At 38.4% G+C, this 23,801-nt stretch overlaps 2 protein-coding genes across 8 annotated transcripts in view; both read left to right on the top strand.

Moving 5' to 3' along the window:
• Positions 1–8,307, top strand: part of cdk6 (cyclin dependent kinase 6) — a 53,282-nt gene extending 44,975 nt beyond the window's left edge. For all 4 annotated transcript variants that reach the window (XM_057828037.1, XM_057828038.1, XM_057828040.1 and 1 more), the window contains exons 6-8: positions 1,447–1,497; positions 1,562–1,697; positions 3,924–8,307. In XM_057828037.1, coding sequence (XP_057684020.1) covers positions 1,447–1,497; positions 1,562–1,697; positions 3,924–4,076 — 340 coding nt within the window. In that variant the 3' untranslated portion in view covers positions 4,077–8,307. The remainder of the gene's footprint in view (positions 1–1,446; positions 1,498–1,561; positions 1,698–3,923) is intronic.
• Positions 8,308–10,533: 2,226 nt separating this feature from the next.
• On the top strand, positions 10,534–23,407 carry fam133b (family with sequence similarity 133 member B). 4 transcript variants are annotated; one of them, XM_057828178.1, is made up of 12 exons: positions 10,534–10,712; positions 12,702–12,799; positions 17,278–17,356; positions 17,423–17,542; positions 17,625–17,651; positions 17,763–17,837; positions 17,946–18,020; positions 18,113–18,151; positions 18,236–18,307; positions 22,535–22,585; positions 22,672–22,733; positions 22,828–23,407. In XM_057828178.1, the coding sequence occupies exons 1-12, from the start codon at positions 10,689–10,691 to the stop codon at positions 22,889–22,891; spliced, it is 786 nt and encodes a 261-aa protein (XP_057684161.1). In that variant the 5' UTR covers positions 10,534–10,688; the 3' UTR covers positions 22,892–23,407. The 4 variants fall into 4 exon arrangements, with proteins under 4 accessions (XP_057684161.1, XP_057684160.1, XP_057684164.1 ...); XM_057828177.1 differs by having other exon boundaries at positions 18,110–18,151; XM_057828181.1 differs by having other exon boundaries at positions 10,535–10,712; positions 22,672–23,407.
• Positions 23,408–23,801: the final 394 nt, after the last annotated feature.

Below are 23,801 nucleotides of genomic sequence, written 5' to 3'. Positions count from 1 at the left end.
CCTTTTGTAGGATGTTTCTGCCGGCATTTTGGCAGAACAGTTTTTTTGTCCCCTGTTCTCTTCCCGTCACATCCAGTCTTTCCTGTTCATTTTGCTTTTGCTGCTCGTTTTGTGAAATATCGACAGTGCTGTCATGCCTATTATTGTTCCTCTCGGGTGCAAATTGTAAGGGTTGAACCGATGACATGTTTACTTTGTTAGAGTCATACTTTGGAAGCCCAGCAGCATAACCATGTGACATCACCACCCTGCGACGTCAAGAACAATGGCGACCTACTAGTTAACTAATCTTACATATTGTATAAAAACGAAAACATTCAGAGGGGTTTTCATACCACATTATTTTAACTCATTATAACGTTTATCTTTTAATAACTACAAGTCTTTGTATCCTTTTAAAGAAGTGTTAAAAAAAAATTGTTACTGTAGGACTCATTGACAGTGATGGATGTCCAATCCACTTGGACTGGGAGTCAATGGCAGTGAAAGTGTACACCATGTTTATCTGTTGCAAACATATAATCCCATTAATCTACTGCTAGATTGAGATTATTTGCAGAAGCAGCCAATTAGTATTTTTAGTCAATTCTTTGCATTGATTCGACTGTTACAAGCTATGGTATGTTGTTCCAAAAAAAATTTCATCATATGAATCTATTGCTAGGTTAATCATGATAAACAGATATGAATTGCCTGTCTCAGATGAAATGAATTGGACATTTATTGCTGTCAATGGCACTGAAACGGTGTCATTCACTGCTGCCCACTCAGTTCAAATTATTTGTTTTATTTGATTTGATTTAATATCTATTCATTCTATTAAAGTCAATTACAGCTATTGAGTTTACTAACACTGAATTGTCTCACAAAGAATGAAGTCAAAATTAACTCAAAATGAGTTAATGAGTTAAAATGAGTTAACTTTTGCGTTAACTCATTGTGAGTTAACACATCGCGAGTTAAGTCACTGTGAGTTATTTAATGATGCTGATTAAGAAAAACTAGCACATTTTGTTTTATGGTTAATATTAAGGCAAATGTATACAGCATGTATACTTAGTTAGTGCCACATTTCTCAGCCACAAAAGGGCATTATTGTCCAAATTCGGCCTTAGACATCAACACCTCCTTGTTTCATTCAGCAGGAAGTTCCAGTTCCCATGCTTCTCTCTCTTGGGCTAATCACACGTTTCTTTCACACGCCTCTCCCTCCTATTTTACGACTTACATTCACGAAGAAAGCAAGCGCTCGCACCGAACGCTTAAGCATTTTCCGAAGCCGACTACTGGAATTTGCGCGGGTGCCAAAGCAGTCACGGACGCCCACGGGCCTCGCATGACGGGCCAAAGCCACAGGAACCACCAGCAGTCTCCTTGCTGCTCTCCTCCCTTTTTCACTTGCGTTACCAATATTGCTAACTTCACTCTTTTTTTTCTTCTTCGCAGACCTCTATTTCGCGGTAGCTCCGATGTTGATCAGCTGGGGAAAATTTTCGAGTGAGTATTTGCGATTGTGAATGAGGAAAACACTTGCGTTAAATGCGCTTTCACCCCAAAATAGTGTCGTTGGGGTACCTTCAGCAGAAGACTGGCCCCAGGAAGTGGCCCTACCACAGAGTGCCTTCAGACCACAGCCAGCTAAGCCAATAGAAGACTTGGTTCCTGACATAGATGAGCAAGGGCGGGCCCTCTTATTGGTGCGTAAGCGCAATGTAGTAGCTTGTTGTACTTTCATTCATAATATGGTAGACCATCTTTAGAACTTTTATATAGATGTTTTGAAAGAGTTTTTTTTTTTTTTGTTGTTACATGTGATTAGTTTTCAAAAAGAAGGCAAAGTATCAGTGTTGTTTTGACAGCCCTTTTAATTTTTGTCTTTTGGACAAAATACTTACAGTAGTTTTCGGACTACTAGTCCTTCTCAAAAAATTAGCATATTGTGATAAAGTTCATTGTTTTCTGTCATGTGCTGATAAACATTAGACTTTCATATATTTTAAAGATTCATTACACACAACTGAAGTAGTTCAAGCCTTTTATTGTTTTAATATTGATAATTTTAAAGTCAAGAAAAGACAAAAATCACTAGCTTAAAAAATTAGCATATTTCATCGGACCAAAACAAAAGTGTTTTTTAATACAAAAAAAGTCAACCTTCAATTAATTATATCAGCTATGCACTCAATACTTGGTCGGGAATCCTTTTGCGGAAATGACTGCTTCAATGCGGCTTGGCATGGAGGCAATCAGCCTGTGGCACTGCTGAGGTCATCCACAGTGTTGGGTCTGGTGTCTCTCAACTTCCTCTTCACAATATCCCACAAATTCTCCATGGGGTTCAGGTCGGGAGAGTTGGCAGGCCAATTGAGCACAGTAATGCCATGGTCAGTAAACCATTTACCAGCCGTTTTGGCACTGTGAGCAGGTGCCGGGTCGTGCTGAAAAATGAAAACTTCATTTCCATAAAGCTTTTCAGCAGATGGAAGCATGAAGTGCTCCAAAATCTCCTGATAGCTAGCTGCATTGACCCTGCCCTTGATAAAACACAGTAGACCAACACCAGCAGCTGACATGGCAACCCAGACCATCACTGTTTGTGGGTACTTGACACATGGACTTCAGGCAATTTGGCATTTCCTTGTCCCCAGTCTTCCTCCAAACTCTGGCACCTTGATTTCCAAATGACTTGCAAAATTTGCTTTCATCTAAAAAAAGGACTTTTGACCACTGAGCAAGTCCAGTGCTGCTTCTCTGTAGCCCAGGTCAGGCGTTTCTGCCACTGTTTCAGGTTCAAAAGTGGCTTGACCTGGGGAATGCTGCACCTGTAGCCCATTTCCAGCACAGGCCTGTGCACGGTGGCTCTGAATGTTTCTGCTCCAGACTCAGTCCACTGTTTCTGCAGGTCCCTCAAGGTCTGGAATCGGCCCTTCTCCACAATCTTTCTCAGGGTGCGATCATCTCTTCTGGTTGTGCAGCATTACCTGCCACACTTTTTCCTTCCCACAGACCTCCCACTGAGGTGCCTTGATACAGCACTCTGGGAACCGCCTATTCGCTCAGAAATTTCTTTGTGTTTTAGCCTCTTGCTTGAGGGTGTCAGTGATGGCCTTCTGGACAGCAGTCAGGTCGGCAGTCTTGCCCATGATTGCGGTTTTTGAGTAATGTACCAGGCTGGGAGTTTTTAAAAGCCTCAGGAATCTTTCGCAGGGTTTTGAGTTAATTTGTTGATTCAGATGATTAGGTTAGTAGCTTCTTTAGAGTACCTTTTCATGATATGGTAATTTTTTGAGATGGGGATTTTTGGTTTTTCTTGATTTTTTTTTTTTTTTTTTTGGGGGGGGGGGGCAAAATCATCAATGTTAAAACTACAAAAGGCTTGAGCTACTTCAGTTGTGTGTGATGAATCTAAAATATATGAAAGTCTAATGTTTATCAGTACATTACAGAAAATAATTAGCTTAATCACAATATGCTAATTTTTTGAGAAGGACCAGTATGTGGCATCATTGTTTGGTTGTGATCTCGTCATGTTCTGCTCTCCCAAGAAACGTTTATAGATCGTTGTTCGTTGACGAAATGGACGAAATATTTTTGTTTTCGTCATTGTTGCTGAAAACAACACTGGTTTTTACTTTAACTCCTGATATGGTTGAAAATATTTGGAATTTTCCATCCTATCGAAGTTCTTTCAAGGGGAAAAAGCGCAGTTTTGATGGTTTACATGTTCTTTGCATTCAAAAATAGGCCTCAAAGTGACTTTCAAATATTTGTAATTGGACTTTTACATTGCAATTTGTAACTGAAAACAGTATTTTAGTCATTTTGACTGTTTACGTATTCTAAACATTCGAAAATATGGCTTAAAAGTGAACATCTTTGCTCACGACAACCCATCAATTCAATATTTTCTGTCCTCTCTCCAGCAATTCCTTGCATTCAACCCTTCCAGGAGGATATCTGCATTCGCCGCACTTACTCACCCTTATTTCCAGAGTGTGGACAGCCTCAGTCGAAGCGTGTACGCGGCGCAGCCCATCCCCAGCAACAAGCCCACTATTGAAGAGAGGACTGCCTGAGAGTCCTCATTGTCCGTGTCCGCAAAAAAGTATTCCCCGACCACTCGTTGATTTTCATCGTGCTTGAGGGATTCGGTTAAAATGATGCAAAAACAAGAATCCTTGTATGATTTTGTGTTTTTTCTTGTCTGTTCCCTGTCAAAAACTCCATTCACAGGTGGGTATATTTAACTCCTAGGAATGAGGACTCCCTACCCTAAAAATGCACAAAAGCTATCCCCCTATGAACTGATGAATTGAAATCGCTGCTTTTAGGTTCTAAAAATGTCGATTGACTACGTTATCAATGCAAAGACACTTCTAAGACTGGACCGGTCAACGGACTGTGTTGGATCGGAGGCCCGTCTTTTCAATACTTAAAATGGATTTTTCTTCTACTTTCTGGACTTGTGAAGCACAAGCCGGCAAACAAATTGAGTCATGCCGAACTGCCATTTTTTTTGCAGGCCTTACAAACGTTTTACTGCCATCCAGAGGATGCCCCGAGGAACTGCGGACCAGTAGCAGGATTCTAATGGTCTTGGCAACTATGGGGTCAAGCACACTTAAAGGCATTTAGAGATACATTAACGGCGATAGACGTCCAATCTCTTTTGACAGAGAGGGGCCTCCCAGTCCAAATACAACCCCTAGCTAAAAGTATGGTCTCTGACGAGCACTCACTCAGACATTTTATTAATCATTATGTAGAAAAACTCAGATAAAAAGCTTGAAAAAATAATGAATTAGTTCAAAAGTGCAACTCCTTGGCATTCAAAAACACTAAAAGAAATGAATAAAAAACATTTTAGTGGTCAGTAAATCTTTATAGAGCAAGTGCAGGGAAATCAATATAAAATCACTGTATTCTGAAGGGGAAAAAAATGAAATCACTCCATTTTGAGTAGAAAATACACACACACAGTCAATTTCCTTTCCTTAATTGGGCCCCTGCCATAGGGGCCGTTTACGTGGTGACTCTCCGAGAATGGGAAAAAAATTCAAATTTGCATTTGCATTTGCGTCTCCATTTGAACAATGTCGCGATTCCGCATGAAAACGATGTAGTATTCATGCCAGGCCCTAGGGGGCAGTGCAGATTTATTGCGCGCCAGAGAAGGATGCACTTTGACCCCACCGTGCTCCCTCAGCCTGGAAAAAAATATCCCCGCCCACTTGAGGCAATGTCATTTTTCTTTTGTTCAAAAGGGCACAAAAATTGAAACTTTCAACATATTTAATTTAAAAATATTATTAAATCAGTAAATTAAAGCCGACATTCCGCCATATTTGCTGTTTTTAATGTTTAGTAGCACCGCTGCGCATGCCCAATGTGACGTGTACGAGTGCTGACGTAGACAACGCGGTCTCGCGCCGCAGGAGCCTTTGATATGCATGCGGAGGAAGCCCCCCTCAACCCCCCGCAATCGGATTCTTCCACTTTGGAGGCAGGATTCAGAATTTTTCGTCTTCGCATTCCGTCTTCGCCGACACCATATGCACGCGAGGCGAGTCGGCAACTTAGTCATTGCGTCTTTGTGTCGCAGAGTCGCCATGTAAACTGCCCCTCAGATTAGCTGCTCTTGTCAGCTAGCAGTTAAAAACAGTGCAGTTATCACACCTTGGAGGGCTGCTGGACCAAGTGGATTCACTAGAATCATGCCTCCAATAAGAGAGATGTCTCTTGAGACCAAAGAGAGAATTAACAAACTTCTTGAAGAAGGTAACGCTACACGTACGGTTGGCAAAGATTTGGGCTGTTCAGTCAGCTGTATCAAAAATCTGGACCAAGTACAAACAGCAAAGCAAGGTTGGTAAAGTTAAGCGTACCGGTAGACCAAGGAAGACATCCAAACATCATGACAAACAACTAAAGGCCATATGTCTTGAAGATGTACAACAAGACAAATGGAGAAGAAATGGGAGGAAGCTGGAGTCAAGGTATGTGACAGAACTGTGCAAAATCACCTAAAGGAAATGGGATTTTCATACAGGAAAGCTAAAAGGAGACTATCATTGACACTTCAACAGAAAAGAACAAGACCGCAATGGGCTAAGGAGAGGCAATCATGGACTGTGAATGACTGGATGAAGGTTATTTTTAGTGATGAGTCAAGAATGCATTGGACAAGGTGATGATGCCGGAACTTTAGTTTGGTGCCGTTCCAGTGAGATTTACAAATATGACTGCCTGAAGAAATCCTCAAAATTCCCTCAGTCCTTGATGATATGGAGCTGCATGTCAGGCAAAGGCACTGTGGTTAAATCTTCAATAAATGCATAAGTTTACATTGAAATTTTAGACTGCTTTCTTATCCCTTCAATTGAAAATATGTTTGGTGATAATGAAATCATTTTCCAAGATCACAATGCATCATCCCACAGAGCTAAAACTGTTAAAGCATTCCTTGGCGAAAGACTCATCAGGTCAATGTCATGGCTTGCAAATACCCCAGATCTCAACCCTATTGAAAACCTGTGGTGGATATTGAAAAAAATGGTCCACAGCAAGGCTCCGACCTGCAAGGATGATCTGGCAACTGCAATCAAAGAGAGATGGCACCAAATTGATGAAGAATACTGTTTGTCACTTATTAAGTCCATGCCTCAGAGACTGCAAGCTGTCATAAAAGCCAGAGGTGGTGCAAATAAATACTACAGATGTGTTTTGATCGTTATTTCTTTGTTTCTCATGATTCCATATATTTTTCCTCAGAATGGAGTGATTCTATATTTACCTGCATTTGCTTTATAAAAGTAACATTTACTGACCACCACAAGTGTTTCTGAATGCTAAAGAGTTGCACTTTTGAACTAATTCATTATTTTTTTTAAGTTTCTTATCTGAGTTTGTTCTCCATGATAAAATGTCTGTGTGAGTGCTCGTCCGAGACTGGTGATTCCATACTTTTTGCTTGGGGTTGTAGATTGGACGTCTATCGCTGATGAGTTCGCAACTCCTTCACTGCCATTCACGGTGATAGATGGATTGATGATGAGGTTCACCGCTTTGTAAACAAGTGCGTGAGTAAATATTACGATCTCACTAATGACAGTAATGAACGCATCAGTACATTCGGCGTAGAATATTCTATATTTAATTTTATCGTTAAGTCTTATATGCATGATTTATCAAGTTGGGTACTTGATTCAGAATATGCCGGAACCTGTGTAAGGATAGAATGACAATGTAAGGAATGTAAAACAAACAAAAAAATGGCTAGATGACTGTTGTACTGTTCGTAGTGCAGCAATTATAGATGTTCGATATTTGCATTGTCAACCCTTAGAAATGTCACGAAAGTGCATCAGGTAGCATAGCGAGGGTCAGTGGAATGTCGTACGGTGAGAGTATTTTGTCGAAAATGTCTGGCGGGTTCTGCGGGTGCTTTTTTTTTTTTTTTTTTAAATAATGCACAAATATCTTTTTTTTTTTTTTCCCCAACATTTTTATAGGTATGTCCCACATTTTTTTACCAGCAAGAAAACAGCAAGTGGCAGAGATGTATTTTTCTATATTAGTAGAACAGTAACATACTTTTAACACTGGTGTACCCTCTCTTAACTGGTCGTGCTGCTCACACATACGCACACTTTCACAAAAAAATTCATTCCTTTCTCAGGTTTTTGGGTGTCCAAACCTTTCGCACAGTTTGCACATCCTCGGCTACTAACTGACCACATTACAACTCCTTCAGGTTCTGTCAAATGATCACGTCATTGATCATATCCTACTGTCCTATTTATCAAGTATGTTACTGTAGTCATGACTGTCTGAGTATAACTGCCTGTATGAACTGTTTTGTCAGAAAAGGTAACATTTTATTGCAAATTGGTGGACATAACCGCGATTTATTATCAGCTCGACTAAGCACTGTGTGAACGTTCTGTCTGGAAATGACTCGTATATTTTGTCAGTGACATTCAATGCAATTGTTTCCATTTATAGAGGTTTTGGTAATGACTGCTTTAGTCTTTTTAACTTGATACAATCACTGTATATTACTTCTTAGCCAGTAACAGTATCACATTTCAAGTAAGTCAAACTGAATTTGAGCTTTTTGAGGTTTCGCTTGATATCCATGTTGTAACCCAAATCACACTCGTTTCCGCGTCACATTTTCTAGCACATCAAATTGGGACTCGGAACAAAACAGTCATGGTATTATTGTATGAATTCAAGATTTGGTGTCTTATTATTGTTTACACCAGCTCAATAAAAAGCCGCTTTTTTAAAAAGGTTTGGTTGGATTTTATTTATACTTGGCATACATATCAATGGTAATGTTTTTCATTCGTTGGTTTAACAAACAAAAGTGTTAGGAGATGACACAGCAATGTTTAAGGAAGCAAAAAACCTCCAAAAATTGGGGCTAGTTGCATATAGTTGTTGCTCAATACGGAATGTGTGCAAGACTGCTGCATGAGTTGCATTTCTAATGAAAAATATTGCTAATTTTGACACTATCCGTCAATTAATCATTTAACATTTTTATGAATTTCAATTGTAGACTTAGTGTCTTTAACCCTGTAGAGGCCAGCGTTGTAGAATTACAACATTTTTATTTTTTGTAAAAAAGGGTTGAAATTTTTGTTGTTGTTTTTTTTTTACATTAATATAGTCATTCGGTCCTACTGTTCAGTCTCACAATAGGTGTGGATAGGAAATTTGTATATAAGCCTTGCCCACGGTTCCAGGACTTTCGGAATCTGCAGAATTTTGGCTGTGCAACAACACTTTGGTTCCTTGGACTGTATCAGATTTAAGTAAGTATAATGCCTTGTAATCATTACACTTACTAGACCATATACATATGCAATTATTGTGAAATACATTCATCAAATGTAAATTAGCGCATCTTGTGTATATGTTGGAATTTTACAACTCTGGCCCTTGGGTAGTCAAAATGGCCATGGTGTAGGTTTACAAGTTACCTGGCTAAGTGTAGCCTAAATAGACATTTTGACAGGGACCTTCTATTTTTCACAATATATTTTAAAATTACACACATCTAGTACACTTTCCAGATATACTGTACTGTATTATATAGGCTTTATATTTATTTTTAATTTCCAAACCAGTGCTATTTGGAACCCACTTTACAAGAAGCTGTATTACCGAAATATATTGCAATAGCATACCACTTTCTACTGCTTATAATTGTAATCACCTACAATAGTTCAGTTTCTCATTCTGTTTGTATGTGCCTAGTATTTTGGCTCAATTCATCGCCTAAGCAGTTAGATCTGGGGGGATGCTGAAGGGTGTCTGTTGCATTGTTCCAGAAAAGGTGACAACGTTTGGAAATTTATTACCATTGCAGGCATTATCATCTTTGTACAAATGCAACATGCCTTCCTTTTGGGATGATGGTGTCACATTCTTGAACATTCTCACCTGATAATCAGAGCACAATAAATTGGCCAGACAGTATTCTTTGACTAGTGAGATGTGTAAATAGATTACTTTGCCCCCCACCCATGTACTAATGTTATTTCCATTTAGTTTTTGTCATTTCAGAATGTCTTCAGCGAGGAGAAAAACCTTCTACACTGTGCAGGAGGTCATCGATGCTGTCCAAAATTAAGACAGTGATGTGGACATAGACTTTGATGAAACTCATGAAGAGTCATATGACGAAACCCATGAAGAAGTGGACAAAGAAAACCATCCCCCCCACTGACTGACCAGCCAATGAGGACATTGAGCCCCGACCAGCCAAACATGCCATGCCCAGTGACAGATATCGCTGGAAGTTTTCATCAGCCCTGATTTGGATATTTCTGGCCCACCTCTCACAAAAGATGTTCATTCCCTCCACACACCATTGGAATGCTTCCCACAATTTGTGTCTGAAGACATGATTGAGTCACTCACAATAAACACAAATGAGTATAGCCTTCAAACACATGGAAGATCCATAAACACCAACAAAGAAGAAATAGAACGAATGATGGGCATGTATCTGAAGATGGGCCTGGTACAAATGGCTGGAGTGCGAATGTACTGGGAGACAGACACACGGCATGCACCTGTTGCTGATGTGATGTATATGCTATTCGTAAAAATATGACTACTGTTGAAATTATTATTCATATTATCTACTGTTCTGGAGCTATGTAACAAGCAATCAACCCGTGCAAATTAACCCATAGTGTATTTTTTTTTTTACTGAGATATAAACATTTGTACCTTTCTGATTTGACAATGAGTACAACTAGGGTTAGAGTCAGGAAATCCTGCTACCCCATTTAGCCAGCGTTGTAAGATTACAACATTCTCATAAAACTTTACAAAAACTTTTTTTTTTTTTTGCAAACACTTCATTTTCATCTTCAAAGGCCTCCTACAACACCATATAAGTGGTTGATTTTTTTTTTCTTTTATGTTTTTCTCTGTCTGTAATAGTATAATAGTTTTTAATGAAATGGAAACATTTTTGCGTGCAATATATAAATGAACACATGGTGGCAGCAACAGAACTTACGTGTCTCGTTTTAGACGCCGAAGAAGAAAAACCGTGGCGTGAAAGAAAAAAATACTTTTATGTGGCTACAACTGGCTGGTTATAAATCAATAAAATACAAATGTTTATGGTCGTGGCTAAATTCTCCCCCCACAGTTGAGCCGAAATGGGCAAGCGAGACAATCGAGTGGTGAGTTATGCTGTTATTTTTTTCGTATAAATGCGACAAATTAACCTTAGCAAAATAGCATAACAAGGCAAGCTAATAATAGGCCTCGACTAAACTGCAAGCAAACGTCCCTTAATTTAATTTGGACTATAATAATAATATGTTATTAATCTCACACTTAGGCAAACAGCACCCGTTCAGAACATTTTGTGTGCTTGTTCGAGTGATGCTACGTGGCTGTAGAATATGCTAACGTTAGCTTAGTATTGTCTACTATAGAACAGTGTTGATTCGCATCCAAGAAAACCCGAAATTTCGTCCGATTCTGGTTTTGCTCATTTAAAGCTTTCTAGACTTGCTATGCTATGCCAGTTATTACTTAAAGGTGTGGCACTGTTGACATTAGTCCTCGATATACGTCGTATTTATCTTACGAACGACACGTAGCGGCGTAATATGTCGTCACGTGATCCTCAAAATTCATACTGTACTTTTTTTTTTTTTTTTTTAATAACTTTTACCCAGAAATTATAACATGATACACATATCAAAATAATGTTTATTAGGGGTGTGACAATATATCGAAACGGTGATATGTCGTGATACTTTGTATCCCAAAAGGTTATCAATATGCCAAGAATGGAGATATCTTTTTGAAAAGGTGTCAAAGTTTAAAAAAAAAAAAAAAAAAAAAAAAAAGGAACCAACAAGTTGCTACCAAAATCTTCCACCATAATAGTGTCTCAGGTAACTCTAAGGCTGCCATTGACGGTGCTCGACGCCCAATCCATTTAGACTGGGAACGTTCGTTCATTCGAAATAAGGCTGCAGCTATCGATTATTTTAGTAGTCGATTAATCGATGAACTATGTAGTTCGAATAATTAAGTTATCGGATAAGGAACATAAAAAAATTAAAATACCTGAGCTGAGCCTCACACAGTTGCATATAGAAAAAAAGAAAAGAAAAAGAGGCTCTATGTACAACAAAAGAACAATTGGCTAACTTACATAGCAAAAGTCCGCTAGCTTAAATGCTATAAAATGCTAAGACTTTTTTACAGTGCTCTAAACAAATGGCTCACACATATTCCCAAAAATGGCTAAATATACCTTTAAACTAAATTAGGAATGCATTAAAAAAATTATTAGCTCAAACAAACGCTTATGTTGGTCTTAATAAGGAGCATATGGATTCAGCCATGTGAAATGAGGTAGACTGGAGGGCTGTGTATCTACCCAAATCAATACAAATAAATGCAAAACACTTTCAAAATTAACAAACCAGAACAACTCCAATTAAACGAATACTCGAAGCAGCAAAATTTAATTTGAATCTTTTTTTCCTAATCGAATACTCAAGTTAATCGATTAATCGTTGCAGCACTAAGTCGAAACCAGAGCATTCGCAGTCATTCTCTCCGATTTTCGGGGCATTTACACGTCACTTGCTATTCATTTACAGGTCATTTCCTGTTGAGTTTGACCCACTGCCTATTCATTTTGGTGATTCCCAGGTCACTTCCCGTTCTGTCACTCAAAATAAACAGGAATTGACCCATAAAATACACCCAAATCATGAGGAAGTAACTGAAAATCAACTGGCAGATGACCTTAAATGGCCCAAAATGACCTCATTGCCTGGCATTGGCTGCCACTGACGGCCATAGATGTTCAGTCCGTTTGAAGTGGGAGGGATGGCAGCGAATGAACGAATGTTCAAATGGATTGGACGTCTACTAGTGATAAACTCATTCCGATTCACAGCAGAAGCTTGTTTTTCTGTTTATTAGTTGTTTGTAGAATATCCTAGAATGATTTCCTGACCAATGCATCGATAACCGTTGTATCGCCATATCGTCAGATCATCGTTATCGTGAGCTTTGCATCGCAAATCGTATCGTATCGTGAGGTAACAAGAGGTTCCCACTCCTAATGTTTATTATGTTTGAATATTGCTCTTATTGTGTGTCCGTCAGATTTGTCCAATAACCGATGTTTGACTTTCTAGGCTTATGTAAATCCGATCGCCGCCGCTCGATCCAGAGGGCCGGTACAGAATTCCGGACCCACCATACAGGATTATTTAGGCAGACCTCGACCAACATGGTGAGTTCAAGCAGTGTTGTTTTTTTGGCAGCCATTTTAATTTTCGTCTCAATCTTAAACCTGAGTTATGCTTCTGTGTTGCGGTGATGGCAAAGCTACTACGGCCTCAATGAGCATTCGATAGTTCTGCGGCAAGGGAACGCGTTGCTCTGTAATTCACCGCCAAGCCACTAGTGGGGTGTGGCGTTGTGTTTGTAAGGTTTGGGGGCACTCTTGTCGACTTCCTTTAGTTTTCTTCCGGTTACACAATAATGCCAACAGAGATGGATCTTCAGCTCACCAACATTAAACAATAAACGTTGATTATAGGCCTGTCCCGATAACAAATTTTAGTGTAATTTATCTCATAAATTATTGCCCCCCCCCTCCAATTTTTTAAAACCAATTTACAATAACACAGTGAGAATACAGTATATCATAAAAGATCAAGTACACCCATTTAAACCCGATAAATATTTACTCTTAAATTCAAAAATACTTTTTAAGAAATCACAACTAAAAACAATAGACCATGCCTCTTAAGTAAAAGACAACAATATTGATACCGCACAGAAACACAGAATAAATGTGTTTTTCAAGAAAAAAATAACTAAAATTGCACTTAATAACTGAAGCATTTAGGCAAATGAAAACTTTTCCCATTGCTTCTGCAATGGTGTTCCCTAGGGATGCAACGATACAGTTAAGTCACGGTTCGGTACGATTTTCGATACGGGGGACACGATTTTTGATCTGATTCAATACATTTAATGCTCTGGGAAAAAAATGATAAATATATTTTTTGTTTCATTTTTTTTTTTTTGCTAACGAGCAAAAATTAAAATGGCATCATACAAACATGCATTTTAGTGCATAATATTTATGTGCTTACTTCTTACTGACCTGAAAAAAAATTGTATAAAAGTGCTGACAACAATCTTTACTGTTTGTAAAGTGAGTCGGGGCACACTGTTGATCGCTACAGCTCTCTTAGCAGCTAGGTTTACGCCATGAGCAAGACATCCTATTTGTGGTCCGAAACCATCTGTGTCACGTACTGAATTAGCAATATTTGCAACATTATCTATAGTCACTGGTATGGATTGATTTGTCCGTCTTAACTTCCATTCAGTCAGGACAGTTTAGAATTCATCGATGTAGTATACGGACTACGTGTACCATAATCACTCTGGGCTCACGTAGCCAATGGCATGGGACATAGCACATCTAGTTTGCGATTTCATGATATCTAGTGTGTGCGCGCATTAAAAAAGTTAGCAAATGCCGCTGAAGTCACGTCTGCTCATTACTACACAACACCAGCATATGACAATCGACTTTAATTAACAGGACGAGTTTGAAGCACAGCGCTCTTAATTTGCCACTCAATGTTCATTCAGCTGTTCGTTGTCAAAGCGAGGTGGTTCGTAGCCGCCAAGTCGGTAACAATGTTTTGGCGGACTTCGTTGTAAATATCCGGCGTTGTGCCGAAAAATAGCCGCCCCGCGTGAAATGTCACTCCTGACGGGAGCGCCCACGCGTCAACAACACCGGCGCGCCGGAGATGGTCCGCAGTCACTCCGGAGCACTGATGCGGCCGGTATACGTTGAACAATAGGACATAATGGGAACGATTGGCTCCGGCGCTAAGTTTTTGCCGGACCTGGAACGAAGATGCATTTTGTGCAGTTGGTAACAAGGAATCCGAACTTTTGGGAGTGGAACTTTTACAGCACGTCTGCTGCACGCGCGCACGCACGTACACGCGAGGCGATAAATCGCAGCGGAAAAATTACCGCCTTCATTTTTATTTATCATGCGATAAATGGAATTATTGCATATTGCGACAGGCTTAGTTGCTCATTCTGTAATGTCCGTAACTAAGCGCGGTAGGGCTGTCCAAAACAACTAACTTTCTGCCGATTAGTCAGCCGAGTATTTTAACGACTAATCAAATTTTTTTTTTAAGCTAATTTAATAATGACATTTTTGTTAAAGCTTATTAATTCACAAAAAAACATTTTGGAACACTTAAATTCATTATTAACGTATAAAAAACAAATATCAATAACAAATCACAAACAATGAGGTCAAATGCTACTGGTATTAACTAAATGGAAACACTGACTTAAGCCTGAACGATACATCGTTTAAACATCGCCATCACGATGTGTGCATGCGCGATAGTCCCATTGCAAGGACGTGCGATAGTTTTTTTTATTTATTTATTTTTTCCAATCCACAAACCTTCATTCGCTCGCACAGCCTCTCTCACCCCCTTTCCCAGCCACTGCGGCACTTGCTTATTAAAGTTAATGATGGCTTTGATCTGGCCAAAGAAGCCGGGCAGCAATCTGTCAATCATGTTTAACTTGTTAAACAGTTTCTGCAAGGAAGCGCGGGCTGGAATGAATGTGCGTGTCTGTGGGGGGAGAATGTGAAGACGTTCGAGACATATGAAATAAACGCCAGAAGTGATTATGAGGAGTTTGTAATTTCTACATGACATTCCAAGAGTCACAGCCATGATGGGTAAACAGAAGCATTTAATAAAGCCAAGCATTTTTCTACTACAGTACTTTATTCTTGTTTGAAAATGATTCAGTGGGACAGTTATGTTTAAAACTGATCATAATTATTACATTTGAAATGCTTAAAAGGCATTTATTAAAACATATATATACAGTGGGGAGGACAAGTATTTGATACACTGCCAATGGGTTTTCCCATTGGCAGTGTATCAAATACTTGTTCTCCCCACTGTATATACATTTTTTAAAATCATACTTTGGGGGAAAAAGGTGAGAAAAAACATGTCTTATATGTGTATCTTTCCAGTGCTAGATCTGACACATCACACACACACACAAAAAATGGGGTGGGGGGGTATGCGCTACTTTGCGGTTTTTCATTTATCGCGGCAGGTTGTGGTCCCTATTAACCACGAAAAACGATTGAATACTGTGGTCATGACGAGTCATCCAAAGTCTTTTCAAACAGCTATTCAAGTCATCTAGTAAAAATTTCTTTAAAAAAAAAATACATATATGCTTTTTTAATATCGCTATATAATATCGCAATATATCGCAAACCCCCCAAAAATCGCAGCAATAGTTTTTTCCAATATCGTTCAGGACTACACTTCACCTTTTTAACAGGAGTCAAAACAATTCTTACTCGTTTTGTGGTATGTCTATATTGTTCTAAATGTTAAAAGTAATTGCAATGGGCCTCACGTCCCGGACAATCATTTTCAGAATACTTTGTGTGAGTTCAGACTCTCTTTCTGGTGTGCATTCTGCATTTTTTGGTGAATTGGGAAAAACTGTTCAACTTTTGTTTATTTTAACATGAAAATATACAGTGCCCTCCATAATTATTGGCGCCCCTGGTTAAGATGTGTTTTTTAGCTTCCCAGGGCCTTAGGAAGCAAAACAGCCCCACAGCATCACTGTCCCACCCCCATACTTCACAGTGGGTATGAGGTGCTTTTCAGCATGCGCATCTTTCGTGGCACGCCAGACCCACTTAGAGTGTTTGGTTCCAAAAAGCTCAATCTTGGTCTCATCTGACCAGGCTTCAACTGGGCTTCAACCTTGTTAGGGTGCATGGCATCATGAATGCTTTGAAATACCAGGACATTTTAAATCAAAATCTGTTGCCCTCTGCCCGAAAGTTGAAGATGGGTCGTCACTGGGTCTTTCAGCAAGACAATGACCCTAAACATATGGCCAAATCTACACAGAAATGGTTCACCAGACACAAAATCAAGCTCCTCCCATGGCCATCTCAGTCCCCAGACCTTGTTTTGTTGGCAAAAGGGGGTTGTACAAAGTATTAACACCAGGAGTGCTAATAATTGTGACACACATTATTTGATGTCAAATAATTATTTCTTTATGTGGGATTTTTTCCCCCACTGAATAAATGCACTTGTATTGAAGGTTGGATTTTCTCTTTTTTTCCATTAAGGTCCCATATTATTTGAATTTAAAAAATATATTAGAAGCTAAAAAACACATCTTAACCAGTGGTGCCAATAATTATGGAGGGCACTGTATAAAGCAGAGGGCATACTTAAATATTACCACAATTATTTTGAAAGGCACACATAGTAATAACAAAAACAAACAAGTCGTAACAAAAAATAAAAAAACATATTATTAATTTTATAGTATACTACTATACGTACAGTGGAGAGAACAAGTATTTGATACACTGCCAATGGGTTTTCCCATTGGCAGTGTATCAAATACTTGTTCTCCCCACTGTATATACACAATAATACTTTATAATCTAAAGTAACTAACATTAATGCAGTCATGGATTAAGCAGGCCAGTGCTGTGTTTCCATATATATTTTTATTCTATTACGTATATATTTATATGGCGGAAAACACAGACAAGACTGAAAAAGCAGTTTCTGCTCTTGCACTCCTCTTTTAAAGAAATTGCTGTACTTTAAGCCAAAACAACCGTTGTGTTTTTCTAATCTCCAGGGAAGAAATAAAAGAGCAACTCGAGAAGAAGAAGAAAGGGTCGCGAGCCTTGGCCGACTTTGAGGACAAAATGAACGAGGTGAGAAAAAGGACCTGATTTAATTTTAGATTTGTCTTATGGAATGTTTGACATTTTTGCTCGCAGAGATGGAAGAAAGAGCTGGCAAAGAACCGAGAGAAGCTGCTGGGCACGGGCGAAAAGGACAGAGAAAAGGACAAAAAGGCAACAGAGCGAGAAAAAGAGGAGAAGAAAGACAAAAAAGAGGTGTGGAATTCATTTTAGGAAAAACAAGACGTGTAAATATTTGTGTTACCGCCACTCACGTTGAGTTTTTTAATGCTTTCAGAAAAGGGACAGGAAGAAAAGAAGTAGGGTGAGGGTTGTCCTCCAATTTCCACTTCACTTCTTCGTCTTCTACTAGGTTTTTTTTTCTCTTTGTTCCCTCAAATCTAACGAAACCTGCTTTAATTGTGTTCTGCTCAAGCATTCTTCATCTTCTTCCTCCTCCTCATCGAGTTCTGATTCCTCCAGCAGCTCCTCCTCGGATTCGGAAGATGAGGTAAGTCGCCCAATTGAAGGCGATAGATGTCCAATCATCATCATTGCTGTCAATGGCAGTCAGTGATTTTTTTTTTTTTTTTTAAATCTTGTTTGTTTGTGCTTTCAGGTTGAAAAGAAGACTGTGAAGAAGAAGCGGAAAAGAAAGAAGTCAACAGACGTTGACTCGGATGCTGAAAGAAAGGTCTTTTTTTTATCATTTTTCCTCCATTTTTTTACTTGTTAATGTAAGAATAAAATATTATTAATTCCCTGTCAATTTTTTTCCCCAAGAAGAAAAAGAAAAGAATTAAGGAAGAAAGCGATAACAATAAGGTGATGGCACTTTCACGTGGAAATCGGCATGCGTCATTATTATTTTTCAAATGGATATTGATAAAGTTGCAAAATGTCTTCTAGGATGAAAAAAGCCGTAGAAGGAAAATAAAAAGCGAGCCAAAGTCGTCTACCGAGTCAGATGGAGAGGAAATGGTAAGAATTGTGAGGTTTTTGTTTCCATTTAAAATGTGTTTTTGTTGGGTTTTGTTTCATGTTTGCTTTGGTACTATTATTGCTGAGGAAATTAAATGAATTGATATGTCGTTGAACATGCAGATATATATATATATTTTTTCCAGTACTTCAATTTATTTAAATTGTTTTTTTTTTCTAATATTTAGTTGTTGTTTTTTTTTTGTTTTGTTTTGTTTTTTTTGTTTTTTTGCATATTTAAATATTTTATCATTTGTCATTTATTCCAATGTTTATTTTGTTTTCATACAGTGTATATATTTTTGCTTCTATATTTGTTTTTTGTTTTTTTACTTCTCATTCATAGACTTCATAACTATTGATGGGGCGCGGGGCCGATAAATAGGGGGCCTGCATTGTTGGCGTGGCTGTCAAAGCTGACCGATTGGAATCAAAAAAGAGCTGTTTTCTTTGAAAATTCTTGTGAATAAATGCTTAAATCCCCGAATTCTGTATAGATATGAACGTAAAGCAGTCTCGATTCTTCGTTAAAAGAGAAAAAAAACGGGTTGTTAGCGTTTATTTTATGTAAATATGTTGAAGAATGATGCTAGTCTGTTAGTCAGTGTGGCGGCCGCCATTTGTAAACAAGAGCTTTTTCCGTTGAAAATTCTTGTGAATGAATGCTTAAATCCCCAAATTCTTTATAGATATGGATGCAAAACAGTCTCAATTCTTTATTAAAAGAGGAAAAAAAACGGGCAGTTACGCATCTATTTTACGTAAATATGTCGACAATTGACGCCAATGCCATACCGGTTCCCGTTCTCCCATTGTTTTCTTTTGTTTTTTTTAACACGTTTTAAAATGCATGCACGGTACAAAAAATATAATAATTACCTTGAATCATTGAACAGATCACTCCTGAGACGATCCTTCCTGTTTTTATGCGGTACAGCTTTCGTGCTTTTTTAATCCGACATGTTAAAATCCTGCATGTTTTTACTCTGCGACCGACTGGGAATAACTGAAGCGGATTTCAGGGCGGCCCCCTCTTTAACTCATTCACTCTCAGCCATTTTCACCGGACCTAGGCCCTTCGCTCCCAGCCGTTTTAATGGATTTCTTTTTCCATTCTTTAGAAATTAGCATTAGAAAATAGCTTAGTTTGAGCAATTTTCAAATTTCTGATGAAAAAATGGAGAAATTGAGCTTTTTGTGAAAGCATACATTTCTAACATACTTTGACTTATACACAGCTATTTTTTGCTTTAGTTACATCCCAAACATCTGAATAATGTTTTCCGTTTACAAAATAAAATAAACAACAAGACAAATACAGCTTTTGATCGCAAAGTAACAGTTTATTTACACATAACTAACTGAAAGATGACACCGTTCTGGCCGGTTAAACTTTTCCCTCACCGCCGTCTGTCTCACAAAGATGATTTTTTTTGTCTCTGCGGGCTCTGCTCGCAAGTAGCACAGACTGAAAGGCATCGTCCTCCGCACTAGTGGTCCCCGTCGTTCTGCTCGGTCGTCCAGCGCCTGGCATTCCGGGCGTCCTACGGATTGTTCTGCTCGGTCGTCCGCCGCCTGGCGTCCACTCGGTCGTCTTCCGCCAGCGCCCGGCTGTGCGGCTTGGCTGTTCGTTGCCGTTGAATTGGGTTGCGGGTCGTACCAAATGCGTTACTGCCCTCCAGTGGCCAGTTTTCTTGCTTTAAAATGGATTTTCAGCTTTGTGCTTTGGAGCTGAATTGAATCAGAACCCAGAGATGTATTTTTTGAAAAAAACTAAGACGTATAAATACGTCTTTGAGACACTGAAACAATTAAAAATAGAATGTATTTATACGTTTTTGGGAGCAAATGAGCTACAGGAGTTGCGCGGTGAAGGTCGATTCTGACCCGTCAATCATAATGAAGTCTATGCTCTCATTCTCCCGTCAAATAAATACTGTAAATAAAAAAAAGATCATGTTGAAATAAATAGGAATTTAAATAGATGAGTCAGGAAATAACGTATGAAAAAATGTTGAAATATCACAATTATTTCAGTTGTAATTGACTCATTTTCACATATATTCTATACTTTTATTTTTCAAATAAGAATGAATAATGTTGAAATAGTTTGTTTTTATTCATTGCAGTATTACCTATTTCATTTTGCCAAATTTGTTCAACTGTGCAGCATGAAATAATGTTCATCTGTCATTCTCCCATCAAATAAATAAAAATGAACATCAAAGTAAGTAAATGTAAATAAATTACGAAATGTTGAGTTGAATGAAATAAATATTTAAATAGAAATTGGAGGGAAAAATAAACGGGAAAAAAAAGAATATTCAAATAAAGAAATGACTAGAAAACTAAATTTCTAGAGATGCTGTGATGGGTGGTATATCGGGTCATTTCCTGTTGATTTTTAGGCCTTTCGGGTTCACATCCTGTTCCTATTCGGTCACTTTCTGTTAATTTCGAGGCATGTCAGGGTCGCTTCCTGTTCATACCGAGTAACTTAAGTTGGAAATCAATAGGAGTGAATTAGGGCTGGGCGATATGGCCTTAAACATGTATCACGATAAATTGAGCAGATTTATCTCGATAACGATAAATGCCGATAAATTCGCCCAAGCGGACTGTTATATAATTTGAAAATCTGAATCAATGCATGAAATACAGATTAACTATTTCTTGTTGATTTATTTACCAGCATTCAATTTGATATACTGTATTTAACAATTGTACATGCAGTCTAAACATTAAGTTTATAAAAATGTATTGTAAGCAATATGAATTCAAGTATGAACATTTATAACAGCGTGTATGACTTGAACAATGTACATTGTCAAAATCAATATGCCTGAGCAAACATGTAACACAAATGACTTGCAGCTTGAACAGTACACTTCAAAAAGGCAACTTATTGTTTATGGCTGCTGTGACATAATTATTAAATACAAGTGTTTACTTTATGGTTTAAGGGTTTTTTTCCCCCAAGTGCATTTTTTAATAAATGCACGCACAATAAAAATAGCTGGGGCCATTTCTCGGTCATTATAAGTTTTGCCGTTGGATTGTACTTTATGCTGAATGCTTTACCATCACAAAAGCTATCAGAGGAATCACACACAGACAGATACAAAATAACGCCACATAGTAATTGCTAGATGCAGTCCGTGCCCAATCCACTCATTAAGTTCAGCCGTTTCGACAAGGTTAGAGCCGCTATCCGACTCCATAACGTTCATTTGTAGCGTTAGCCGCTAGCTAGCGTTAGCCTGGCTACCAGTAGAAAGCACTGAAAGCACCATCTCCGGAAATCGTGAGAACAAAGGAGGACAGCGGGTGAAAGTCCGTCTGGATGCCACCAAGAGTCTACTAAATGTCGGTTGAAAGTTTGGTGAACCTCCCTTAAGCCACACTCCATCACGTTTTGCTTGTAGCGTTAGCTGCTAGCGTTAGCTTACCGGGCTTTTGTTTGATTGGCTTCCTGATGATCACGTGACTCCCTACGTAAGCACATTCACTGCTTTCTTAAAGGGGAATGAACATAGACGAACAACACAGAATCAAAGCGGGATGAAAAGACTATATTTTCTTGTTTTATTAATTTACCGAATTTACCGACATGGTCAAAATTACGTCGGTCATCGTTAAGAATTTCGGTGACGGTAAATTTTCGGTTTACCGCCTTGCTCTAGAGTGAATGGAGGTTCTTGTGCTATTGAAATGAATTGCCAATAGGGCCAGTGGGAATCAATGGGAGAGTTTGGCCATTAGAAATGAATGGGTATGTTTTTGGCTAAATTTGGCCGAAACGTAAATTTTTTTCAAGAGCTCAATAGAAATTTTGTGCCCTTAGCACTCTGAATTTTTTGATCTTTCAATAATTCCCCTTTTTTTCCTCCAAAAAACCTACGTTTTGGGGCGAACAGTCATTTTTTGGGGTGCCAGTGGTGTATGAATTGTGTCGTTGGGTCAAATAGTTTTGGCTGGGCGGCTTGCCAAAGAACTGCCATTGGGGGCGGATATTATAGATGGTAACCTTTGCATTAGATGCAAAACTACCATCAATAACCGATTTAAATTTCTAATAATGCATTTATTTCATTTTGACACTCCTACTACTCCATTTAATACAATAAACAAAAAATGAGAAAAAAATCCATTCTTTTGAAATGTCAGCGTTTACTGCTGGAGTTCCTTGTTTTCAGATTTTCACATCGATTCCTTTCTTCCTCTCAGGCTGACGTCAAGAAGAAAAAGAGAAGTAGTGAGGAACAGGAGAAAATTCCAGTAAGAGTACAGTATCAAAAAAATCTCAGCATAATGAAAAATCCGTTTTCGCTGACGAGACAAAAAAAAACAACTTTCCTACTCAGGAAAAATCGAAGAAAAAACGGAAAAAGAAGCACAAGAAGCACGGAAGGAAAAAGAAAAGGAAGGCGCCGTCGCAGTCCGACTCTGAGCTGGACTAGCCACGACTCCCCTGATTATTAATTTTTTTCTGGGCCTCCTGTTTTTTTCCACCACAGGAAACATTCAGCTCCAATTTGCAGTGCTGTGCTGGGAAGCCCCGATGAATCAGGTGCATCTTTTTAGTTTTGCGGGCGTTTTTTTGACAGCGCGTGCTTTTCGGACGTTCCGGCCCTTTAAGAAGATGTGGGCTTCCTCCTTTGCATGTCGAGCTCAACGCTTGATGGTACGCCAGCCTCATATTGAAGTTGGACTTTAAAAAAAAAAAAAAAAAAAAAACACTTAATTGCTGCACGACAGTGAGTGTGGACAAACTAGTATTTCATGGATATAGTCACATTTTAGCCGTGAACGATCACGATTCAGCGCTATTGACAGGGATAGACGTCCGGTCCGCTTGTACCGGCAGCGGGTCAATGGCTAACAGTTTAAGGATGACGTTTTGAAAGTTGATATTTAGTAGCTCAACTACCTCCATCAGCTTTGCTTTTACTGTTATCCAGCATGTTTTTTTTGTTTGTTTGTTTTTTTTCCATTAAACTGCTAAAAATTCAACCAGTCTGTTGGAAATGTGTAAAGTGATTGCAGCACACATTTGGGGCTGCCACAAATATTTTATTTTAATTGAGCGAATAAATCAATAAATACTGTTTTCCCCTCTTTTTTCAAGAAACGGTATATTTTCTTTTTTTTTTTTCATGTATTAAAGGTTTTCAAAGTTTTAATGAAAATTCTAAACCATGACTATTTGCAGTTTACCCCCGTTTGATAAGACATTTATAATTGAAGATATTTAAAATGACAAAGTTGTAAAATAAAAATGGAGAATATTGTTTCCTTTTTAATTTAGATTTTTTTTTTTATTTAGATTTTTATAAGTAAACTAGGGCTGTCAAATGATTAAAATTTTTAATCGAGTTAATTACAGCTTTAAAATGAATGAATCGTAATTAATCGCAATTCAAACCGTAGATATAATATGCCATATTTTTCTGTAAATTATTTTTGGAATGGAAAGATAAGACACAAGACGGAT

This window comes from Corythoichthys intestinalis, chromosome 22, assembly GCF_030265065.1.
Source record: "Corythoichthys intestinalis isolate RoL2023-P3 chromosome 22, ASM3026506v1, whole genome shotgun sequence".
In the NCBI taxonomy this organism is placed as follows: domain Eukaryota; kingdom Metazoa; phylum Chordata; class Actinopteri; order Syngnathiformes; family Syngnathidae; genus Corythoichthys; species Corythoichthys intestinalis.
The sequence above is the reverse complement of the archived record's forward strand: the minus strand, read 5'-3'. Positions and strand labels throughout refer to the sequence as shown.

Coding starts and splice junctions, on each gene's coding strand:
- fam133b (XM_057828177.1), top strand. CDS start 10,689: ATGGGCAAGCGAGACAATCGAGTG. Junction 18,308..22,534: donor AGTCAGATGGAGAGGAAATG/GTAAGAATTGTG, acceptor TCTTCCTCTCAG/GCTGACGTCAAGAAGAAAAA. Junction 22,734..22,827: donor GGAAGGAAAAAGAAAAGGAA/GGCGCCGTCGCA, acceptor CCACCACAGGAA/ACATTCAGCTCCAATTTGCA.